The 14960-nt window shown below is 39.7% G+C and overlaps 1 protein-coding gene across 1 annotated transcript in view; it reads right to left on the bottom strand.

Annotated features, from left to right (window-relative positions):
- Positions 1–14960, bottom strand: part of LOC142940066 (uncharacterized) — a 45503-nt gene that overhangs the window by 13107 nt on the left and 17436 nt on the right. Inside the window, exon 6 of the mRNA XM_076082953.1 lies at positions 4102–4371. Coding sequence (XP_075939068.1) covers positions 4102–4371 — 270 coding nt within the window. The remainder of the gene's footprint in view (positions 1–4101; positions 4372–14960) is intronic.

The following is a 14960-nucleotide window of genomic DNA, read 5'->3' as shown; positions in this document are numbered from 1 at the left end:
TTGTATTTTGCTTTTGCTGCTTTGTCTGTCAAAAGCACTTTGTAAACTCTGTTTTCAAAGGTGCTCTGAAGTTATTATTATTATTATTATTATTATTATTATCTTGGATTATTTGTTGATACAGCAGCAGGCAGTCGAGTGAGTTGTAGTCCCACTGACTCACTCATGTTGAAACATCAGTTGAACCATGTTATCCCTCTAATCTCTCTAGTGTCCACCAGGGGGCGACTCCTCTGGTTGTATAGAAGTCTATGAGAAAGTGACTCTACTTCCCTCTTGATTTATTACCTCAGTAAACATTGTGAACAGGGTGAAAGATAGAAGGCAGCATCCTGAGAACTCCATCTGCTGAGACTCTCAACAGACCGCTATGACCTGCAAGGTGAGAGTCACATGACCGGTGGAGGCTTCAGTAGAGGCTAGTTTTGGGGTTTTCTCATGGTGTCTGATAACAGCTTTGCTGTCACTTAACATCGTGACATTCAGAGTCGATGGTTTCACACTTTTTTGAGATGTCAAACTTAAACTTTTGTTATGTTCAGGAGAGCTACGGTCTCTTATAAGGGAGCTGGTTCCCCGTAGTTAAACTTTTACCACCTAGCATAAACATGTTGACAGCTGGAACAATTGACTGACTGAATATCTTTATTTAATCAAATATCAAGTTATTTAAACAATACAAATCAGTACTATCACATACATTTAACAAACTGTAGCCAGAGAATAAAAGTACAAAACCACACTGTAAAAAAACATTTAAAGGTGCTGAATTACAAACTCAGAACAAATGTATGATTGAAGGATCGCCTCCGCACGCCTCTCAATATGGCAACAAGGGTGCAACAGTTCACACAACAACAACAGTGCTGACAGAGCTAACAATGTTTAGCTTGGAACGGTGTTATCAGCTGTAACCGCCGTTTGAGAGCAGTGCAGAGCGGTGCTGATTACTTAACCAGTGGGACGCGCTCAAATGCACTAAAATGCACTGAAGTTCACACCCTGCCGGCCCGGCTCGATATCAACACACAGAGAGAGAGAGTGACTTCATTCTCTGCTCAGGTTGACATTACTCCACTATATCTTCACATAGACAATAGTTGTTTGATGCTATATTAATGCTCTGAATGTCCAATTTTGCACCTTTAAGTTGAGAGACGAGTATTTAAACAAAACACTTACTTGTGATGCACCTGAAGTAAGAAAATGAGCGAAAGAATATTGGCAATATTTTAAACAAAAACATGTAATTCATCTAAAAAGAACAGCAGAGCAGAGAGTAGTAAAGACTGTTTACAGAGAAATGTACTTGATAAGATGCTTTTCTAGAACTGGCAGTAAGATATTACTCCTTAATAACATTTTTAAGCTAATTCTGTATTAGAAGGCTATTTATAAATCACAAGCTGACCACCCATTGGTTCACTGATACTAGTTCTCTGCTGGAAGTCTTAACGATGGTTAATACAGTAAGTCAAACCTAACATTCATCCATGTGTGTTTAATCTGCTTCAACACTGTAAAGTAACAGAGCACAGATCCGTGATGTGTTCATGCTCTTGGTTGTTTGCTGACTGTGCTGTACAGTGCAGATAAATCACCCACAGCTTCTTGACATCTTGATCTGTGAATGACAAACAGTAAAGCTCACAATATTAACTAAGAACAGGTTTAAACAGCAATAAAAGCAACGACCGCTGCAAACGTCGTGCAGCAGAGACAGATTGAACAGACTCACTCGTTGGCAGCACTGGCACTCTTAAAGTTGACCCTTGTGTACTCCACGTCCTCCTCTTCCTCCTTGCGTCTGTGGGGCCGAGCTGGCCTGATGTTGGAGTAGAGAAGATCTTCCTGGTTTCTAGAGAAGCTCACGCTGGCATAGCAAAGCTCTTCCTGCTGCTCCGCTGGTGAGCTCTGCACCAATAAACAAGAGTATTAAGCAAATATTGGATAAGTACATTTGTTGTTGGCCTGTAATACAAATGACCAAATAGTAAAACATCTGCAGGGTTAAAGGTGTGGGGGGGAGGGGGGGGGGGGGGGTGGGCTTGTTCTGCAATTATTTCGTCAACATTCATTCAAAGTTCTCATGTTGTGGCATCAAACCTCAGATTCAAAGTCAAAAAGTGAAGCACAGGTCTTGAGTTCTCTTTTAGTCGTTGTAATACCTCCTGGTCACCAGCAGAGGTTCATGAAGTTTCCCTTCATCTACAAACTGTTAACATGTATCTGTGGATGGAGACCTGTAAATCCCCCAACAATGAAAGGGCCAAAGCCACATCACCTACAGTGTTGATAACAGTGTCTCTGTCTCAGCACCTCATAGTTTAAGACAGAGAAAGGCTGGATAAAGCCGGGGTGGACAAACTTCTTTGATTGTGGGTCGTATACAGAAAACCAGAAGGAGTCACAAGCCAAACAACAGTAAATGTGTCGTTTTCAACCAGTCACACTGCAAGAAAATCACTGATTCTAGACCAGAAAACAACTTTTTCAAATGTACGAAATGTGGGACTGATGTTTAGTTTTATAGTAACACACTTCCTCTTGACTTCAGTGAAAGAGTACTGACTTTACATCATTTTTGCCACTCGCTTGCTGTCTTCCATCTTTACAGTTCCGCCATGTTTACCTGATAAACTGAAGTAAAGGTTTTCATAGTAATAAATGTAGAGCAGTTGTTCAAAATGGCAGCGACATCTAGTGTTTAAACTAAGAAGGGCAATGTACACACAGTGTCATTTATTACAAATATGCTCAAACCAAAGTCTAGTCTATTTCAAAAAAATCAAGAAAACCAGGGTGTGACATGCACATATAGGTTCACCATTTTGGAAATGATGACAGTATCCAAATAGGGACATGAAGACTTGAAGAAGACATGATGACTATTCAAACGTGCTTTAAAGTGAAGTCTTAGAGACACCTGAGCTCTTCTTCCTCACCTGAGCGCTGTCGTCTGGTCCGTCTCCAGACTGGCTGGTTTGTGTCGAGGACCTCTTTCTTCTGGAGAGAACAATAAATGAACAAAGATATGAATCATCAAATAAAGTTAGTCAACAACTGAGCGATTGTAAGATGCATTACTGAATATAATCACAGTAAAGCTGAACTGCTCACCTAATCAATAGGAAGGCAGCGAGGATTATGATAGCCAGGAAAATAGCAGTGGTTGATCCAACAGCTACTGTTGTCATGGAAACTGGAGAAACTGATCAAACAGAACAATTAGAAACTGATCATTTAAAATGATATTCAGACAGAAGCATTCTAAATAAAGACGTATAAACTCAACTTTTGCTTTTTTTGCCCCATAATATGAAATGTATCTCACAAGGTTACAAGGGTTTTATTTGTCACTGTACGACAGGGTTGCACATAGAAATTTAGATTGTTGTCCAAATTTGCTAAATAGGAAAGAAAACAAACAACAAAAAATATATATATTACATATGGACGTAGCTGGATGGTCAGACCGGCGGCCATTTTTATGTGTACCGTTGCCTTTGCGACTGTTGTAGCGAGCTAACTTCAAAACAAACTAGTTTTCCAGTAAGAACTTAAATAAATATATATATATACTTCATCGACACACACTTGCCAGTGTAGGAAAGAACATTGGGGCTCATTTTGTGTAGCAATAAAGTATGGTGGTTAGCCAGCTTGCTTATTTCTTGAACGCTACACTGCTACAGGTCAGAGTCACTGAACTGCCCTCCACTATCTCAGCAGAGGGACTCACTGACACAGAGGGAAGCTTTGGAGCATCTGGAGGAGACATGTTAACAGAGATTAAGAGTATTTCACCACAGAAACACAAGTGGTATTTGAAGAAATGTAAATAAATAAACTGTGAATGACTGTGTGTAGCAGCATTTTAGACTTTGAAGGTGTTCTGACAAATGGATGTGTGACGGTTTGAATCTGTGTCTCAAAACAGCATAAAACCCTAAAATGTCCTGAAGCTGCTCAGTGAATTACAGCAGACTGAATGTGAAGCAAGTAGAGCTGAAGAAAGTAGTTATGATCAGTGAACTCTTCTCCTGCAAAGACTGGACAGATTTAAGATGTTTGTTATCTTTAATAAACTGTTTCACTCACATTTCACATCAATAGAGATGAATTCAGATCTATTCGTCCCCAGCAGGTTCTCAGCTCTACAGTAATACTGTCCAGAGTCAGAGGACTGGATGGAGCTGAAGACAAGCTGAGGTTCTCCACTGAGAGGAGGAGGGTCTGGATTTACATCCTCCTTGTACCAGATGTAGTTAGCTGCTGGGTTAGCATCACTGCTACAGGTCAGAGTCACTGAACTGCCCTCCACTATCTCAGCAGAGGGACTCACTGACACAGAGGGAAGCTTTGGAGCATCTGGAGGAGAAACAAATAAACATACTTAAAGATTAGAATATTTTTGTCACAGCTCTGCCCCTTCCCTCCTGTCTTTTTATTTCTCACTCACGTCACTCACCTATCAACTCATTCAGTGCAGCTGTCTGCCTCCCTCATCATCAGCACAACTCCCCTCACCTTCAGCCACTGTATAAACCCCTGCCTCTAAGTCACTCACCGCCAGATCATTCCCATTTCTACCCGCCCGTTTGGCTCGTCCAGTTCCCGGTTTTCCAGTCTTCCTGCCCTGCCTCGTCCTGCCAGATTTTCCCCCTCATTTCTTGTCTTGTGCTTGGACTCCCTGTTGTGTTCTGGTAACGATTCTTATTTTGTTCAATACTCATTAAAACCTGTTTCTCATTACCTCTCGTCCTGCATTTGAGTCCACCACCACACCTCGTGACAATTTTATCATAGAATATTTACCATTTTAATTAATATTTCAGTTTCTTTGTTTCAGACTATCTCTATTATGTATCACAGCAGCTGTCCAGAGTGCTGATCCTGGAGCTGTCTCAGGTGAGACTCCTGCTGGTGTAAACTGACAATAAGAAGCCTTTAATCATTTGTAATGTTCAACAACTCCACACATTCTTCTCTTTAGATGCTGCTTGTGTCGTTAGCTGAGTCTGTCCTCTCACTTCTAGCTGTTGTAGGGAGTTATTGATTGTTTCTTCACCCAGCTGGCTGATCACTTCTAGTTATGTTCTGTCAAGTTTTTTGAGTTTAATTTTGGGTGAAAAAAGCTCTTATATATATTTTCATCGGTTCAAACTCAACAAACTCCCTCTAATATATTCTGATACTCACAGCTGTTGTATCATCAACTGTTTGCAAATGTTACCGGTCATTTCCATATTAATATTATACTATTAATATATATTATATTATCCAGCCTCTGTGGTTGTAGCAGCAATCCTGTTTTTCCAATTTATTACTACAACCATGAAGACCGTCTCTCTGTCAAGTCTGTGGAAACTGGAAATTCCATTTCTTTTTTAAAGTTACTAATTACTTGGTCTTTCACGCCCATCTCACCTGCAGCCCATTCTCTCATTAGTCCCTCAGTATTTACATCAGTCCACTTGCACTCGGTCCCTGACAGATTGTCTTGTGTGTTTCTGCCAAGCTCTCCAGTGTATTCCTAGCCCCAGTTTCTGATCTACCAGTTCTAACCCTGTTTGTGATGTTTGGACCTTGGATTTTCTGACTTTCTGCCCCTTTTGGATTTCTTTTCCTGATGGTAATTTTTGTTTTTAAGGAGAACCAAACCTATGGGGTTGGGAAATTAGCTGCATTTATATAGTGCTTTTCTAGTCTTAGCGACCACTCAAAGCACTTTATAACACAAGGTAGCGTTAACATATTCGCAGACAAACAGTCATACACTGGTGGCAGAGGCTTCCATACTTTTCAGTTACACAATCACAGCAATTTGGTGTTCAGTATCTTTCCATAGGACACTGCATGACGACTGAAGGGGCCAGGGATTGAACCACTGAGCCTCAGAGTAATGGAAGACAGCTCTACCTCCTGAGTTATTTAACAGTTCATTCATAATGATTTTGGTACCCCTTAATTTGTATGCATATGAGATGTTGTTGAACCTCCACAGGCTGACACAGTGGAGTAAACTTACACACTGAAGGAGAACGCTGGTCCTCATGTCCGCTTACAGCACAGGAGTAGCTGTCTGAAGAACCAAAGCGGACTAAATTTGAAGAAGATCCTGTCCAGATGTTCTGTCCGTTCTTGTACCAGAAGTAGGAAGGATGTTCAGGCAGAACACAACTGCTGAGACACTTCAGCACCAACCAGGTAGAATCATATCTGCTCACCTCCAGCTGGAGACCTGGATCTGTGAAGAAGGAAAATAAATGTTATTTTACATTCACACAAGACATTTATATTCTAGTTTTCTAGATGTTAAACATTTGTAGATGATTAACATGTGAATTAAAATGTTACCTGTGACGGACAGAGTGACTCCAGGTGAACCAGTATATTTCTCTGTTGGCTGGTTTGTTGTGAACTTGAACTTGTACTCAGCTGAGTCGCTCTCTCTCAGGTTTGTGATTCTCAGAGTGCACTTCTTCTCAGAACATCTGTACTGCACACGACCTGAATAATCAGAGTCTGTTCTCAGATTCACAGGTTCACCATCTTTCTCTTTAGTAAACCAGAATCTGTTGCTGATATCACGGTGCTGTATTCTAGATGGGTATGTGTAGCTGCATTGTATTTTTACTGTTGATCCTTTTACAGCACAGACCTCAGTAGGAGTGTAAGTCACTCCCCAGTCATCCTGACTCTGTATCACTGAAACACAGAGCACATCAGGAACCACAGTCAGACTCAGAGCAACATCAGAGGACACACTCTCATTAGTAGTGAAGTAAAGAAAGAGTCAACGATGTACACATGATCTCTGCAGTTGGAAGGAACAGCAATGTATTGAACCTGTCAACTTAAACACAGTGAACAAGATCAAACAGCAGAAGTTTAAATATTAGAAGGGTGCAGTTCATGAGATAAAGAGTCTTCTTTGCTCTGTGGTTCTCTGTCTGTGGTCAGCTGCTGCAGAGTGAATGGAAACTGTAGAGAGATGCAGAACACTGAGGAGTGAGAGAATAGTGTGATGTAGATAACAGATCACTGACAGTCAGAAGTCGACACAAACACAAACTTCAGATGTGAATTAAATTTACAAAAATGTAATTTGTTTTTCTAAAACCCCAAAATCTGACTTTGCAGCATCTCTGGCCCCTCTGGCCCTAACTTACAACATGTCACTCAAAGAGACACCAACCAGGAAGAGAATCACAATGAATAACAGCCTCTAAATGTGGTCGAATGAAACGCTGAACTATTAGAGGAAGTTCCACAGAGAGATCATGTTAATGTACGTACAGTCATTACTTTCATCCACATAAACACAACTTTACTGTCTTTAATGGAGCACGATTCTTCAGTTTATACAGTTTATGATGTTAAGGTACAAGTGTACAGAGATGCTGCTGCTGTTAAAAACAGCTCTGTGTTGGTCGTCCTGTAAACACTTCAATCTAAAGAAAGAAAAGTCAATGTTGCACCACATTTTATAACAGATGTGTTTATGAACTGAAAGCAGCTTCCTCTGTTGTCCTGAGGAGCACTAACGGCCTCACAATATAAATGTAGATGTACAGTACCTTGTACAGAGAGAAGGAAGACAACAAATCCAGCGGCTGCTGCTGTTGAACTCATAGCTGCTCCTCTCTGTTAAATCAGCAGGTAGATCAGGAACACTTTATGTCAGTAAGTCACCACAAACATTTCTACTTTAAAAAGGAGGATGTTGTCTTTGAAGTCAGCTTGTGTCTTCTGGTGTTGGTTCAACGCTGCTGTTTAAAACCGGCCTGGCTTCCTTCCGCTTCACATTATTAGTATGCATGAACAGACCAATGACTGTAAACCCTCAAGTTGAAATAAAGAAATCATTCTTGCAGTTGTTTTGCAAACGATGCATGAACTTCTTGAAATCATGTTGTATAAAAATGACAGTAAGAGAGTCAGTGTGCGTCTCTGACACAATTTTAGGAAGAATTACTCCTTTTTCTTTCCCATAGTTCATGTCAGGTCAAATGTATTAACAGCTCCAGTCTAACTGGGATACTGGGCTGGATGCTGGATAACTGGGCCATGAATAGAGACACGGGTAAAGCACTATGGTATGTGATGCTTAAGGAAAGTGCACAGAAGTTTTAATCAGTGTGCAGAGCTGATGATATGGTGAGGTCTGCATCTAGCACGTCACAGCTTCCTGTTTCAGCTTTGAGAGGTGGTCTAATTCAAAAGAACATCTGAAGTAAATCTAATAATAGAACAATCCAGCAACATAAAACGAGCTGTGTGAGGCTGCACTGAGGCACAGTGGTGCTCTAAGTCAGGGGTCTTCAACGTTTTTCAGGCCAAGGACCCCCAAACTGATAGAGAGATGGAGCAGGGACCCCCGACTATATGTATTGTAAAAAATTGTGTTTTAGCTTAAAATGGGCCTATAAACATACCTCTTTATTGTGCATTCAATACTAAGCTTTTCAAATAATACACAGGTTCATATATTCATGTTTTTATATTAAACATGTGCAAGGTACAGTGAGTAGGGAGGCCGTGTTACTGCCATGTATAAACACACCTTGTCAACTGATACCAATGCCAATATCAACATTGTCTGTCAATTACATGATAATCATGCATACAAGTTATTCAAAGTGACGTTTTTATTTTAAACATAAATGTGGAAATTGAAAATTAGAGTGCCACTGCCATGCAAAAACATACCTGTTATCTTGCATGGATGGATGGATGGATACAAAACTGAACTATTAAAATAATGGACAGATTCATGTTTGAAAAAATATATATATAAAATTAAAAAATAGTCTAAACAACCAAAAATTTTGCGGACCCCCTGTTGAAGACCTCTGCTCTAAGCTAAATGCTAGCGTCAGCATGCTAACATGCTCACAATGACAATGCTATTATGCTGATGTTCAGCAGGTTTATCTGTGTTAACAGGCTAACATTTGGTAATTAGCAGTAAACACAAAGTAAAGCAGAGGATGGATGTTGCATTTCATCATAAATCAAAGCGTATGAAGGATTAAATCAAAAGGCAGGGCATCACCAAAGTCTGTATGATTCATCTTCAAGGGACCACGAATGTCCGTAGAAGGTTTCATGTCATTCCATCAAATAGTTGTTGAGATATTTCAGTTTGGACTGAAGTGGTGGACCGAGTGACCCACCGACCGACATTGTTGTCCCTAATGCTAAGCCGCTAACATAAGAGCAGGGACGTATCAGAGAAGCAAACACTAAATGTACCGCTGTCCCAAAGGCGAGGCGCCAGTACAGTGTCGCGTTTTTTGATTTTAGCAGGCTGAATAAATAATGATTGATTAATATAAAAATATGTAATGATAATTAATAATTCAATTATGATTCATAAAACCATGAATTAGTACAAAAAATGAATAATGATGGTACTCGCCTTCTGCCATAAGACACACAAGTAACAGAATTTAACATTACATTAAATTTGGGACGCCACCCAACTATTGAAAAATAGGGAAAACTTATAATTAATCAGTTTAGTCTCAATCTCCGGGTTGCTACGGAGTTCTTGTAATGTTGAACAGTGACTTATTATTTTATATACACACAAATCAAATGATCAAGTTCTTTATAATGAAATATGTATTGGATTAACGACATAACTAAATTACTAAACAGAAAATAAATATATACCCAATAAATTAATAAGATTTATGGAATTAATAAAGAATATATTGAAGAGTCTCTCTTCTTTTACTAACACACACATACAGTATATACACACACTGGGCCTTTCTCAATATGCGTACTTCTCTGTACTTGTGAACTCGTGGACTTTTGAAACGTCATCAGTCTCAGCCCAAGTACTGTTCCAATTCAAAGTTCACATTAAGCCAAGCACGGTCCAAATGCCCGGATGTGGCTCGCTCCGCCCATTTGACCGGGTCTGCATCGGAGTTGACTTGTCTGTACTTGGGACAGCCAAATATCCCAGAATGCATTTTGCACCAGCAACAGGAAACAATGGCGGAGGAGAAATCACACAACTGGAAGTTGAAACTTTCTAAATACTACTGTTGTTAAGTCACAGAAAGTAATTTTAGGATGTTTTGAGGCGAGAAGTTAGTTGTTAAAGCATCAAATCTGTAGTCGGTTTGTAAAGATTCAGCCGATTTAAAAATATGCTCCGACGATTTCGGAGATGTGAGGTGTTGCGAGCGGGACCGGCAGTAAACCAGCACCGGGGGCTCAGCGCTCATGTTACCCGCCTAGAACAGCCTGATCTCGGCAGTAAACCCCGCCAGCACCGGGGGCTCAGCGCTCACGGTGCACGCCTAGAACAGCCTGACCTCGGCGAGTCTTTTTGAAACTTGCCGCTGGTATTGACGTCTCTGTAGCGTTTTCCTCGTCGGCAAAGAGTACAGCAATCCGGATCTGATCCACATACATATATATACATACATACAATTATTTATATATATATATATATATACACACATATATATACACACACACACATATATATATATATATATATATATATATATATATATAATATAATACACTTATATAATGATATATCATTTTTTATTTTAAATGAAAATGAAAACAGCAGGGTTGTCATATTTAGTTTGATTGTAAAAATACTTTACAGTAAAAAAAACGGATTAAACTCATAAGCAAGACCAGCTGAGGTGGTGATGTCATCAAGTAAGCTGCTGTTCCAATTGTCCCTACTGGTTCTCTGGACTTGTGAACTTGGGTATTGAGAAAGGCCCACTCTCTCTCTCTCCACAGATTGTTGATCTGAGATAGTAGGCTCCTAGTTGTATGGTAGTTGTTAGTTTTAGATATTATTTGACTTGATCAATATTATTGGAATCTAATAAACTCTGTTTTACTTTAACGAGCAGCTTTCTGTGATTACTTTGTGCATGTGTATTGTGATAATAGCTGGACATGTGGTCTGTGTTCGAATTCAAACCTTCACCGTTGTTATGATGTGGTGTGTTCATGGACCCAAATGCAGACACAGGACAGCAGAGTTCTTTCACAAACCAAGATATTTATTTCGCTCAGTCAGGAGGAAAAAACAGAAAATAGCAAAAGTCACTACGGAGGCGTCTCCACGCGCTCCGCACGGGTCCAACCGTTCACTCTGAATGTGGAATAGTACTTTGACTGTGGACATTGTGAGTGAACACTGTGATACTTAGGCCAGGCACCAGGATGAAGTGACTGAGGGGGCTGTTAAAAATTGCAAGGGCATCATTTATTTCATAAAATTAAATGAATTGATGTAACTATGCAATAACCTGAGAAACGTTAAACAACAACAACATCATAACGCTACTGATTAAAGAATACATTAAGATAAGAACGTAGCACTATACAGCGCTAAATATCTTTTACATTTTGAAACAGCTGTTAGCAGCTCCCTTTCTTTAACACCTTTGCTATATTTCTATATATACAAGAAGCTTAAACAATATCCTTTGGCTTGTTTCAAGTACAACTTTTGACAAAAACAAATACAAATCAGGTTTTTCCGTTTCCTTTGGAGTTAATGCAGGTTTGCTTCCAGTGGTAAGTCACTACATTTAGGTTTACTTGATTATCTCGATCTTCTGCCACGAGACAAGACTACACATCTACTCCAAAACCATTCAGAGGAAAATGTGGTACTTTTCACTCCACTACATTTATTTGATAACTTTAGTTACAAGTCAACTAGCAGATTCAGATTAATATTTAAAAAATACAATCAACAAATTTCTGAGAGGAGATGAGGATTTATTGATCCCAGGGGCAGAAATTCACACGTACAATTTGATGCAAATACTTTTGGACTTTTAAGCACATTTTTTGAATGCATGATTTTTACTTTTAGGTAAGTAAAAGATGTAAATACTTCCTTCACCACTGACACTACTGTAGTAGTAAACTCGTTAGCAAGACATGCTAATGCTTGCAGCCGACATTAGCACACAGTTCAATTCTGTCCTTGCACTGTTTCTCTGCAAACTCTTGAGATACCGAGTATCATCTTTACTGAATCCAACACTTGACCTGCTATAGTTACAATGGCTACGCTTTTTAAACGCTCAGTTGCGTTTCTATGCGTCACTTCATCTGCTGAGAATCTTGACAGACCGCGAAACGATACAAATCAGTGCAATCAAATCAATTTAAATAACTGCAGCCACAGGAGGAAAACAGTGTGAAATAACTACAAAAAAACATTTTAAGGTGCTGAATTCCAAATTTAGAGCAAATTTATGATTGAGAGATTGGCTCCACGCGGCTCTCAACATGGCGACAACGATGCTAGAACACTGCTAACAGTGCTGACAGAGCTAACAGCTTTTACCTGAGGGGGAGCCGGACAATGGTCGCTATGCTTCCATGACGTCTCCTCAGGTTGACATTACTCCACTATATCTTCACAAAGATAATATTTGTTTGATGCTATATTAATGCTCTAAATGTCCAATTTGTCACCTTTAACTTGAGAGAATAGTACTTAAACAAAACACTTACTTGTGATGCGCCGTAAGTAACAATTAGGAAAATGAGCAAAAGAATATTGGCAATATTTGACAACAACAAAAACATGTAATTCATCTAAAAAGAACAGCAGAGCAGAGAGTAGTGAAGACTGTTTACAGAGAAATGTACTTGATAAGATGCTTTTCTAGAACTGGCAGTAAGATATTACTCCTTAGTAACATTTTTAAGCTAATTCTGTATTAGAAGGCTATTTATAAATCACAAGCTGACCACCCATTGGTTCACTGATACTAGTTCTCTGCTGGAAGTCTTAACGATGGTTAATACAGTAAGTCAAGCCTAACATTCATCCATGTGTGTTTAATCTGCTTCAACACTGTAAAGTAACAGAGCACAGATCCGTGATGTGTTCATGCTCTTGGTTGTTGGCTGACTGTGCTGTACAGTGCAGATAAATCACCCACAGCTTCTTGACATCTTGATCTGTGAATGACAAACAGTAAAGCTCACAATATTAACTAAGAACAGGTTTAAACAGCAATAAAAGCAACGACCGCTGCAAACGTCGTGCAGCAGAGACAGATTGAACAGATTCACTCGTTGGCAGCACTGGCACTCTTAAAGTTGACCCTTGTGTACTCCACGTCCTCCTCTTCCTCCTTGCGTCTGTGGGGCCGAGCTGGCCTGATGTTGGAGTAGAGAAGATCTTCCTAGTTTCTAGAGAAGCTCACGCTGGCATAGCAAAGCTCTTCCTGCTGCTCCGCTGGTGAGCTCTGCACCAATAAACAAGAGTATTAAGCAAATATTGGATAAGTACATTTTTTGTTGGCCTGTAATACAAATGACCAGATAGTAAAACATCTGCAGGGTTAAAGGTGGGAGGGGGGGGGGGGCTTGTTCTGCAATTATTTCGTCAACATTCATTCAAAGTTCTCATGTTGTGGCATCAAACCTCAGATTCAAAGTCAAAAAGTGAAGCACAGGTCTTGAGTTCTCTTTTAGTCGTTGTAATACCTCCTGGTCACCAGCAGAGGTTCATGAAGTTTCCCTTCATCTACAAACTGTTAACATGTATCTGTGGATGGAGACCTGTAAATCCCCCAACAATGAAAGGGCCAAAGCCACATCACCTACAGTGTTGATAACAGTGTCTCTGTCTCAGCACCTTATAGTTTAAGACAGAGAAAGGCTGGATAAAGCCGGGGTGGACAAACTTCTTTGATTGTGGGTCGTATACAGAAAACCAGAAGGAGTCACAAGCCAAACAACAGTAAATGTGTCGTTTTCAACCAGTCACACTGCAAGAAAATCACTGATTCTAGACCAGAAAACAACTTTTTCCAATGTATGAAATGTGGGACTGATGCTTAGTTTTATAGTAACACACTTCCTCTTGACTTCGGTGAAAAAGTACTGACTTTACATAATAAAAATAATAATAGGGACATGAAGACTTGAAGAAGACATGATGACGATTCAAACGGGTTTTAAAGTGAACTATTTGAGACACCTGAGCTCTTCTTCCTCACCTGAGCGCTGTTGTCTGGTCCGTCTCCAGACTGGCTGGTTTGTGTCGAGGACCTCTTTCTTCTGGAGAGAACAATAAATGAACAAAGAAATGAATCATCAAATAAAGTTAGTCAACAACTGAGCGATTGTAAGATGCATTACTGAATATAATCACAGTAAAGCTGAACTGCTCACCGAATCAATAGGAAGGCAGCGAGGATTATGATAGCCAGGAAAATAGCAGCGGTTGATCCAACAGCTACTGTTGTCATTGAAACTGGAGAAACTGATCAAACAGAACAATTAGAAACTGATCATTTAAAATGATATTCAGACAGAAGCATTCTAAAGAAAGACGTATAACCTCAACTTTTGCTTGTTTTGCCCCATAATATGAAATGTATCTCACAAGGTTACAAGGGTTTTATTTGTCACTGTACGACAGGGTTGCACATCGAAATTTAGATTATAGTCCAAATTTGCTACATAGTAAAGAAAATATAAAAAATATATATTACATATGGAAGATGAATTAAGGAGTTACCAAAAGGACAAAAACAAGACGTTTAACAAAGTGTAACAGAATCTCTAGAACCTCAGGATCTGTTCTATGCAGATGATAAACTTCTTTATCCATTTGTGACTTCCAGGGCGAGTGTGAAGCAGTTGAGTTGAACGTCACATCATAGAAATAAAACACGAGTAGAACGGATATTCTCATTCAAAACAACGTAGGTGGATGAGACCGGCGGCCATTTTGGAGTAACAACCTACCCCCCCAAAAAATACTATAATACTTAATGCTTCATCCACACACTCTTGTTACAGCGTAAGAAAGCACAATGCTATCAACGGATGAGTTACAACTTTGCTTTGGTTATTTTCTGTAACCAGTGTAGCATTAAAGCATGGTGGAATTAGCAAACAAGCTAGCTAACTAGCATACGGCT

This window comes from Anarhichas minor, unplaced genomic scaffold, assembly GCF_050575085.1.
Source record: "Anarhichas minor isolate MPS153535 unplaced genomic scaffold, ASM5057508v1 ptg000114l, whole genome shotgun sequence".
NCBI lineage: Eukaryota > Metazoa > Chordata > Actinopteri > Perciformes > Anarhichadidae > Anarhichas > Anarhichas minor.
Note: the sequence above shows the minus strand (reverse complement) of the source record. Positions and strands in the feature narration are given on the sequence as shown.